Source organism: Pyrus communis, chromosome 7 (genome assembly GCF_963583255.1).
Source record: "Pyrus communis chromosome 7, drPyrComm1.1, whole genome shotgun sequence".
Classification (NCBI taxonomy): domain Eukaryota; kingdom Viridiplantae; phylum Streptophyta; class Magnoliopsida; order Rosales; family Rosaceae; genus Pyrus; species Pyrus communis.
Genome location: NC_084809.1, coordinates 25,504,729 through 25,515,652, shown reverse-complemented (window position 1 = coordinate 25,515,652; position 10,924 = coordinate 25,504,729). Strand labels below are relative to the sequence as shown.

The 10,924-nt window shown below is 36.7% G+C and overlaps 1 protein-coding gene across 1 annotated transcript; it reads left to right on the top strand.

Annotated features, from left to right (window-relative positions):
* The first annotated feature begins 6,653 nt into the window (after window positions 1–6,653).
* LOC137739580 (non-specific lipid-transfer protein 2-like) lies at window positions 6,654–7,209 on the top strand. Its single transcript, XM_068479201.1, has one exon. It carries the CDS (start codon window positions 6,716–6,718, stop codon window positions 7,007–7,009), a length of 294 nt encoding a protein of 97 aa, XP_068335302.1. The 5' UTR covers window positions 6,654–6,715; the 3' UTR covers window positions 7,010–7,209.
* The last annotated feature ends 3,715 nt before the right edge of the window (window positions 7,210–10,924 follow it).

Here is a 10,924-nt window from a genome sequence, read left to right as displayed (position 1 = left end):
TTTTATATGTATTTATATGCATGAATTGACAAAAGGAAAGTCAAATATTTGAAGTAAATAAATAATCTTAGATCATGCTAGAAAAAAAAAACCCCTCACAATCCAATCAAATCAGCTGAATTCACATAATAAAATTGGTCTTTCCTACGTCACCAGCCCCAACACCAGAAAAATATTTGAAGAACATTATGCTACAAAATTCCAGCCCTCAGGACCTACGTCACCAGCCCTAACGCCAGAAAAATTCGAGACCCTTATAAACGGAACTACGGAAGGGTAAATGCTTTAAGAGAACTAAGCTGTAATTTCTTTGCGGTTTTTCTACCGTGCATAAGGCGCTATTATGATCATATATAGTGCCCTGTCTACCCTAATGATATGATGTTGGCTGCTATCAACTCATGAGGTTAGACAGCTGAGACTTGATCATATTAAAGGCTTTGTTTGTGTCATATCATTTGTGTGTGTGTAAAATACGGTCAATTATATTTCGACCCATTTATTTAATAATTTCGAGCAACGGTTTAATCAACATGCTACAAAATTCTTCTTCATTTTGAGTTGTGTTACCTTTAATCTCGTCCAAAATTGTGATCTTAACAAGATTGGACTAAGATTGTAATGGATGAAGAACATTATACTATCAAACTCTAGAAGCTCAATAGTAGAACAACATAATATTTTTTCGGCCTCGGCTTCATGTTTTAAATTGTTTTATACACTTCACAAAGTCTCACTCTACGCCTTCATATATGCTTTAACGTTATACTTTCTTTCATTAATAATATTGCTTTATTGTCATGTTTTATGCATTTAGATATCACTACTTTAATGGATTTTGATATGACAATGAATTAGGACAACTTTGGGTCAATTCTCCAGATAAAAAAAATGTAATTATGACCGTTGGAGTCTTTATCACTTGGTGTGAAATTAAGATGGACTTGAGCTTGTTCTTTCATATTCCTGGACATCATTTGGTCAACAAGTCAATTCTGCTCCAAAATCATCTCCGATAATCAATAGGAATTTGGGTTTTTTTTTTTTTTCTTTTTTTTTTCTTTTTTATTCTTTTTTTTTATTTTTATGCTAGGTTGATTCTTGTGGTTTCAGGTCTCAAATGTGAAAACGAGTTGAAAAGATCAAGGAGAACCCGTACTATGTCAACAAAACCAACGTATCCTTCAATCCAGTTGAGAGAATAGACATAAAGTATTTTTACTTTATTTTTGGATTTTTAGCCAATTAAAATGATTTCTGAAACTGGCATAAGTCCTCGTTTTAACCCTTGACATTGAAATCAATAAAATTTTGATCTCTGAATTTGTCTCTCGTAAATTATTTTCATATTCTATGAAAAAATTGTCAATACTCTGGTCAAGTAGAGGAGTTGGTTTGCAAAAATATCTTTGTGAAGGTGGTCACATAGTAGTTTGGGAAAAGTAGCCGTAACATGAGTCTTTCCCACCCACCACGCGTTGCCTACTCACTCCTATAAATACGCACCGAGGGTACTTGCCCAAGTGCACCACATACAGTTCTGTCTTCTCTCTCTCTCTCTCTCACTCTCTCTCTCTCTCTCTCTCTCTCTAAATCCACTTTACTAAGACGATGAAGCTGTCATCGCGCAGTTTGGTGTTGTGTTTGGCGGTGGCAGTGGTGCTTTGCGAAGTGGCTGGGACGGCGGAGGCAGTGACATGCAGTCCGGTGGAGTTGAGCCCATGCTTGGGGCCAATAAGGTCAGGGTCAGCCCCTTCAGGCACTTGCTGCCAGAAGCTGAGGGAGCAGAGGCCTTGCCTCTGCGGCTACATCAAGAACCCAGCCCTCAGGACATACGTCACCAGCCCCAACGCCAGAAAACTTGCTTCTGCCTGCGGCGTTCCCACCCCTCAATGCTAAATACCATCACTGATCTTCTAAGATCGTGAAGAAATCTTAGTTATATTGCAATAAATATGGATGATGAACTCATTGTCATTGTTCATGTGTAGCTACCATGGTACTGACTATCAGTCATTGTTCTATGATGAGAAAAACAATGGTACTCTCAAGTATCAATTAATGAAAATAACTTTTTGATGATAACTTGTGAAAATGTGTGGTTTATAAGTTTTTAAATGTTTGCATCTATAGCAAATGCTGGATTTAGCTTACTATATCTCAGGTTCAAATTTTCTTTTCTTGTAGTATAAATTAAGGTACTAATCGTTTGTATTGAAAAAACGTTCGCATCCACCATTTTATTTATTTATTTATTTTTCATTTAACATTAGACATATGTAATAATTATAACTTGGCATGATAATCAACCACAATCCCCAAATTCATGAACTTTGGATCTACGCGTGCAAGAGCTTGTTGATATTTAAAACCTCTTTGGTATCTTGCTTAGTGTTGGGGTTTTTGGGTAAGATATTGCCATGATGGGTACTCAGTACTTAATGGAGTGCGCACAATTCTATGGAAATGGATCATTTCCAGATCCCTTCCTCCTAGTACATCAAATCAAGGGATCTGGACTTTTGAAATTTAATCAAACGGCTACAAATAGCGGTCCACTTTAAAAGTTATAACAACTTCAACCGTTGGATCAAAATTTCAAAGGTTGGGATCCCTTGATCAAAATTTCAAAGGTTGGGATCCCAATTCTATCAAATGATGTATTTGATTTTTATAGAAGCAATACTGGAGAATCAAATTCAAGACCCTTAAAAATAAGGGTAAATATTCTTAACGAACTGAGCGGTAATTTCTTTGCGATCTTTCTGCCGAGGTATTATTATGATTATATAGGGCCCTTTCTGCCCTAATGGTATGTTGTTGGCCTCTACAAACTCATGAGGTTAGAATTGATGAGTTCAAGCTAGGACTTTGATCATATTAAATTATTAATTAATGGGTTGTGTTTGTGTCGCATCATTAGTGTTTGTGTGTGTAAAATATAGTCAATTGTATCCGACCCATTTATTTAATCATTTCGAGCAATGTGTTTACTCAAACATGCTAACATTATATTCACAATAATATATGATATTCAGTTAAAACATCGATAATACCATTGATATTCGATTGCAATATTAGTATATTACCGTTCACGTCGAGAATTTTCGCCTCCCAATGGTCCATTTGTTCATTTTTGCAGTTTCCTTTTTGGGCAGTAGCCCTTCCGATCCAATGTACCAAAGCAATAAAAAAAAATCTGGCCCGGCCCACATAGATTTTGTTTTGGCGGGAGTTGTGCCATCCATCTGAAATTTCCAATTCCAAAAGCCAAAACGTCAGAATCTCACATATATATTTATATATATATATATATATATATATATATATATACGCTCAAACACACATACATTCCGATCTTTCTGAATCCCTCCGACGAATTAGAGAAACGAAATGCCTCGGGAGCACGCGCAGCTGACGGCGGCGAAGAAGTCATACGGGAATGCGAAGGCGGTGGGGAACCACGAGGAGGAGGCCCGGTGGGCAAACGCAATCGGCGACTGTTGAAGAAGAGAGGGGAGTACGTGGCAGCCCTCCAGTGGCTCCGAATCGACTACGATGTCTCTGTCAAGTACTTGCCCCAAAAGCATTGCCTCCCCGCCTGTCAGTCCCTCGGCGAGCTCTATCTTCGCCTCGAGTGCTTCAAAGAGGCTCTTATTTATCAGGTATTTTCTCGATTGGGTTCGATTCGTGTGAATTTCAATTCGATTGGAGTCCTTTTTTCCCTGGGAATTTATGTTTATTTTGGTATTAAGAATGTATTGGCAATGGGAAAGTTTTCTGGTTGGTCGCTGAGAAATTTGGGGAAGACTCGGGTGAATCAGTATCCCACTTCTTAATTTGATTAAAAAATGTTGAGCTGAGTGGAGATGTTTTGTTAGTGAGAAAATGTATCTGTTTGGTTAGTGAGAAAATGCATGAAGGTGAATGTGAAAGGGATGATGACCCATTGATCTGGTTAGTACCTATAATTGCTGAGTTCAAGTTTTTCGGTTTGTTGTTTGGGATTTTCATATGGTTCTGTCCTCTGTGTAGTCTTAACAAGGGAATTAAATTCTTTAGCGTCTCTTTTTGTTTATGATGGAATCGTTGTGTGATTTGTTCTTTTGGAGAAGAAAAATTTTTGAGACTTCACCTCTTTTTGTTGCAGAAAAAACATTTACAGCTCGCTGAGGATGAAAATAATCTTGTTGAGCAGCAAAGGGCCAATACCCAACTAGGTCGTACCTACCATGAAATGTTTTGAAGGTCTATTGATGAACATTGCTCGATTCAGAATGCCAAAAAGTATTTCAAGTCCGCTATGAAGCTTGCACAGATGATCAAGGAGAACCCACCTTGTAATAATTCTTTCGTTGAGGAATATATTGATGCCCATAACAATATAGGAATGCTTGAATTTGATCTTGACAATTGGGAAGAGGCTCGGAAAGTCTTAACTAAAGGATTAGAGATTTGTGACGAAGAGGAGGTAATGGAAGACGATGCTGGGCGCAGCAGGCTCCATCACAACCTTGGAAACGTTTACATAAAGCTGAGGATGTGGGATAATGCTCGAGAACACATTGAGAAGGACATTATGATATGTAAAAGAACCAGCTTAATATATCTTTGTTGGTAGAAAAGAATTCCTTTTATATTTTAGTGCGGCATATTGCATTGTGAGATAGTTATGCTCCATCAAGCGTATATATGTATGCATTTTCTTCTGCATTCCTATATTCTCTGTCAGCAGACCAATTGGGTTGGGATATGGTCTTCAAGGGTGTGTTTCACCAAATTTCTTTCCAACTCTGCTCTGTAGGATAAATTCTTTGATTATTCAGCTTCAATGAAGTCGACCCTCAACCAAATGAATCTACCAGTGTTAGTTCGGATGAGCAGTTACTCACTTTTGTCCAATTCGTTGGATAAATTTGCTTTTTTGGTTGGGCTTTTTTTGGCCATGTGGTTTGCACAATTAGTTTTATTTCTCAAACTGTAAAAACTCGTTCACATGCTATTTTATTATTTGGTTGTTTCATGAACATCATTGTTTTTAATACAGCAATTGTCTTCTGTTACCAAAAGAAAAAATGCATTTTTAATCATCTCACTAACATCCCTTATTCTTGAAAGCTGAATGCGATAACGAAGAGTTTGGAGAAATACAAGTCAATTGGCAATTTGGAGGTAAGTTGGTGTATGTTTGATAACATTATACATTATGATGAGTAGTTGTGTCCTTGGAAAACAAGTAATTTGGATTTGAAACTTGCTTAAATTAATTCTTAGTAGACTTTGGCAAGCTTGGTGTAGGCTATGTCATGTAAGTATAGATCATGATGGTCCTGCTAGGCAACATCAGGATTTCATTCATGTATTTCGATCAAGTTGATGTTTGTACTGTACATCCACTGTTACTATATGCTTACTTAAAACTGGTAATGTTCAGGGGCAGGCGTTAGCCAAAGTTAATATAGGTGATGTTTTAGACAGTGTTGATAATTTGGAAGGAGCACTAGATGCATTTGAAGAGGGCTACAGGTATGGTTTCTCCAGTGGACATTTCTTTTTGAAATTGGAAGATAACAAAGAAGCTTTCCAATCACCATGCTCAGCACAAAACCCACCTTGTTGCATGCATAGGAAATTGTGAAATACAAACTTTTGATATCATAAACACCTGTGAGCAATTGGGTCACATTGCTTTTAATGTTCTCTTCATTTATTTTTGCAGTCTAATAATTTTCAGTGACAACTTGCTATAAAATAAAAAAAATTAAAAAAAAATTCAAATTGCATTTTCACATGACAAAGAAGTTGTAGGTGTTGTCGTAGGGTGTGGAGGTATGCTTATATTCAACATATCAAAAATAAATTCCAGAAAATAAGAGGAATATTATCTTTTCATAGCTCAGTGAGAGAGTACATTGGTGTTTAAATAGAAGGCAATGCACCAGTTTTCCTAGTATTATAATGCACATGATTAGTAGTTTTCCAAACCACAACCAGCTTGTTTTCAGACTTAATAGAGTCAATGCTAGAGGGATTGAGTTAAAAACTGTGTTTCCAGCCCCTTTAATTTTCGCATTCAGTAATTCTCATTAAGAACCTTACAGATAGTACTTGATCACAATGCACATTTTATTTCAATTCAAGTTTCCCTTGTTCACTTTTATAAACTGCTGCTTTTAGTTTTAACATTGTCATTGCAATTCACATGGTGCGTGATATCTTGATAAACGTCCAAACCAGTTGAGAGAATAGATCAAGGAGAACCCGTACTATGTCAACAAAACTAACGTATCTTTCAATCCAGCTGAGAGAATAGACATAAAGTATTTTTACTTTATTTTTGGCTTTTTAGCCAATTAAAAAAATTTCTGAAACCGGCATAAGTCCTCATTTTAGCCCCTGACACTGAAATCGATAAAATTTTGGTCTCTGAATTTGTCTTTCATGAATTATTTTCATTATTTTGTTAAAAAATTGTCAATATTCTCGTCAAGTTGAGGAGTTGGTTGGTAAAAATATATTTATGAAGGTGGTCACGTAGTCGGTTTAATAAAGTAGCTGTAACATAAGTCTTTGCCACCCACCACCGCGTTGCCTACTCCCTCCTATAAATACGCACCGAGGGAACTTGCCCAAGTGCACCACACACACACACACACACACACACTCTCTCTCTCTCTCTCTCTCTCTCTCTCTCTAAATCTACTTTACTAAGACGATGAAGTTGTCATCGCGCAGTTTGGTGTTGTGTTTGGTGGTGGCGGTGGCGGTGGTGCTTTGCGAAGTGGCGGGGACGACGGAGGCAGTGACATGCAGTCCGGTGGAGTTGAGCCCATGCACGGGGCCAATAAGATCAGGGTCAGCCCCTTCAGGCACTTGCTGCCAGAAGCTGAGGGAGCAGAGGCCTTGCCTCTGCGGGTACCTTAAGAACCCAGCCCTCAGGACATACGTCACCAGCCCCAACGCCAGAAAACTTGCTTCTGCTTGCGGCGTTCCCATCCCTCAATGCTAAATACCCTCACTGATCTTCTGAGATCGTGAAGAAATCTTAGTTATATTGTAATAAATATGGATGATGAACTCATTGTCATTGTTCATGTGCAGCTACCATGGTACCGACTATCAGTCATTATTCTATGATGAGAAAAAAAAAAGGGTACTCTCAAGTATCAATTAATAAAAATAACTGTTTGATGATAACTTGTGAAAATGTGTTGTTTATAAGTTTTTAAATGTTTGCATCTATAGCAAATGCTGGATTTAGCTCACTATATCTCAGGTTCAAGTTCTCTTTTCTTCTAGTATAAATTAAGGTACTAATCGTTTGTATTGAGAAAACGTTCGCATCCACCAATTTATTTATTTATTTTTCTTTTAACAGTAGACATATGTAATAATTATAACTTGGCATTATAATCAACCACAATCTCCAAATTCATGAACTTTGGATCTGAGCGTGCAAGAGCTTGTTGATATCTAAAACCTTTTTGGTATCTTGCTTAGTGTTGGGGTTTTTGGGTAAGATATTGCCATGACGGGTACTCAGCATTTAATGGAGTGCGCACAATTCTATGGAAAAAGATTATCTTCAGATCCATTCCTCCTAGTACATCAAATCAAGGGATCCAGACTTTTGAAATTTGATCAAACGGTTACAAATAGCGGTCCACTTTAAAAGTTATAATAACTTTAACCGTTGGATCAAAATTTCAAAGGTCGGGATCCCTTGATTTTGTGGATTAGGAGCAAGGGATCCGGAGAGGATCCCTTTCCCAACTCTATCAAATGATGTATTTGATTTTTATAGAAGCAATACTGGAGAATCAAATTCAAGACCCTTAAAAACAAAGGTAAATATTCTTAACGAACTGAGTGGCAATTTCTTTGCGGTCTTTCTGCCGAGGCACTATTATAATTATATAGGGCCCTTTCTGCCCTAATGATATGATGTTGGCCTCTACCAACTCATGAGGTTAGAATTGATGAGTTCAAGCTAGGACTTTGATCATATTAAATTATTAATTAACGGGTTGTGTTTGTGTCGCATCATTTGTGTTTGTGTGTGTAAAATATAGTCAATTATATTTGACCCATTTATTTAATCATTTCCAGCAATGTGTTTACTCAAACATGCGACCAAATTCTCATTCCTTTTGACTTGTGTTGCCTTCAGTCTCGTCCAAATTATCATCCTAAAAAGATTGGACTGGGATTGTAATGGGATCACGATCCTCTCCTAATCTAAGGATGAGGATCTTTATGACCAAGGGATGTAGATCGTTGGATGAAAATCCAACGGTTATAATTATTATAACTTTAAAGTGACCCCTCTGTTTGTAGCCGTTGGATTTTCATCCAACGGCCCACATTCCTTGGTCATGAGGATCCTCATCCTTAGATTAGGAGAGGATCTTAGTCCATTGTAATGAATAAAGAACATTGTACTATCCAACTCTAGAAGCTCACTAGTACAACACCCTAATATTTTTTTTCCGGCTTCATTTTTGTTATCCTCTTTATACTCTACACAAAATCTCACTTTACACCTTTATAAATTATAAATGTTATAATTTTTTTGTTCAATAATATTGCTTTATTATCAAATTTTAATAAATTTTGATGGAATTGGGTTGTTGGAGTCTTTTAATAATATTGCTTTATTGGTTTATTAGGACCGTTGGAGTCCTTATCACTTGGTGTGAAATTAAAATGGGTTTTCAGCTTGTTCTTTCATATTTCTGAACATCATTTGGTTGACGAGTCAAATCTTTTCGTAAAATCATTTCCGATAATCAATAGATACATTTAAACTTACCATCAATAAATATTAAACAAAATTTTCTTTCCTGAGTAAAAAAATATATCATTAAATCATAATATTAAACGGCGAGCAATGCCCTTTAAATTGTAGCCTCATAGGTTGTCGGTGGGCTATCGCTCATGTTTTGTTTTCAAAAGTCTACATGCATCACACTTAGTAAAATAATATTAAATATGAAAACATGGGTTGTGTAGTCGGTTATCACGCAAGTCTCACACACTAGAGGTCCCCGGTTCGAACCTGGGCTTAGACATCCATTTTAGTTTTTACTTCTAATTTGTCTCTATTTGTCAAACAATAGATTTTGTTAGACTTATGTAATAATTATAACTTGGCATAATAATCAACCACAATCCCCAAATTCATGAACTTTGGATCTGAGCGTGCAAGAGCTTGATGATATTTAAAACCTTTTTGGTATCTTGCTTAGTGTTGGGGTTTTTGGGTAAGATATTGCCATGACGAGTACTCAATACTTAATGGAGTGTGCACAATTCTATGAAAAGAGATCATCTCCAGATCCCTTCTTCCTAGTACATCAAATCAAGGGATCCGGACTTTTGAAATTTGATCAAACAGCTACAAATAGCGGTTCACTTTAAAAGTTATAATAACTTTAGCCGTTGGATCAAAATTTCAAAGGTTGGGATCCCTTGATTTTGTGGATTAGGAGGAAGGGATCCGGCGAGGATCCCTTTCCCAATTCTATCAAATGATGTATTTCGTTTTTATAGAAGCAATACTGCAGATCAAATTCAAGAACCTAAAAACAAAGGTAAATATTATTAACCAACTGAGCTACAATTTCTTTGCGGTCTTTCTGCCGAGGCACTATTATGATTATATATGGCCCTTTCTGCTCTAATGATATGATGTTGGCCTCTACCAACTCATGAGGTTAGAATTGATGAGTTCAAGCTAGGACTTGATCATATTAAAATATTAAGGCTAAATAGCCAAAATGGTCCTTGAGATTTGCATAACACATCACTTGGTCCCTGAGATTTCAAATCAATAAAAGTGGTCCATGACATTGTCCACCGTCCATCATTTTGGTCATTCCGTTAAAAACTCCGTTAAGTGTCCCGGAAGTTTGGGCAATTTTCAAAGCTTCGTAACTCAATCGTTTCTTAACCAAATTTGACTCATAATATATCAAAATGAAGATAGAAAAGTTTAGAATAAGAATATACCTATTTGGAAGCCAATGGTTGCTGGAGATGGCCGGAAAATAGCCTCAAAGTTGGCTGGTCTGAGGGAGAACTGGAAAACTCGGTGGAAACTGGGTAAATTTTAAACGTTCATAACTTCTTCAATACTCAACAAAATCAAGTGATTCAAAAACAAAAATCATACTTCTCAACAAGACAAAGAGAATAGTATCTTTTTTTACAGCTAAATCACCGTGGTTTGGCCAAAAACGGCTGGAAAGTGGCTGTTTTGGTCTCGAGTTAGCCACTTTCGAGCTGTTTTCTGGCCAAACCACTGCGATTTAGTCGTCAAAAAAGGAACCATTCTCTTTTTATCGCTGAGAATTATGATTTTTGTTTTTGAATTACTTGATTTCGTTGAGTATTGAAGAAGTTATGAACGTTTAAATTTTATCCAGTTTCTGGCGAGTTTTCCAGTTTTCTCTCGGATCAGTCAACTTTGAGGCTATTTTCCGACTATCTTCGGCAACCATTGGGCTTCCAAATAGGTATAATCTTATTCTACACTTTCCTATCTTCATTTTGATATATTATGGGTTGAATTTGGTTAAGAAATGATTGAGTTATGAAGCTTTGAAAATTGCCCAAACTTTCGGCCAAGAGCTACGGGACACTTAACGGAGTTTTTGACGGAATGACCAAAATGATGGATGGTAGACAATCTCAGGGACCACTTCTATTGATTTGAAATTTCAGAGACCAAAATGATGTGTTATGCAAATCTCAATGACCTTTTTGACTATTTAGCCAATTATTAATTAATTGGTTGTGTTTGTGTCGCATCATTTGTGTTTGTGTATGTAAAATATAGTGAATTATATTCGACCCATTTATTTAATTATTTCGAGCAATGTGTTTACTCAAACATGCTACAAAATTCTCATTCCTTTTGACT

What these genes read in the sequence shown, in the direction of transcription:
- LOC137739580 (XM_068479201.1), top strand. Translation starts at nt 6,716, where the DNA reads ATGAAGTTGTCATCGCGCAGTTTGGTGTTGTGTTTGGTGGTGGCGGTG.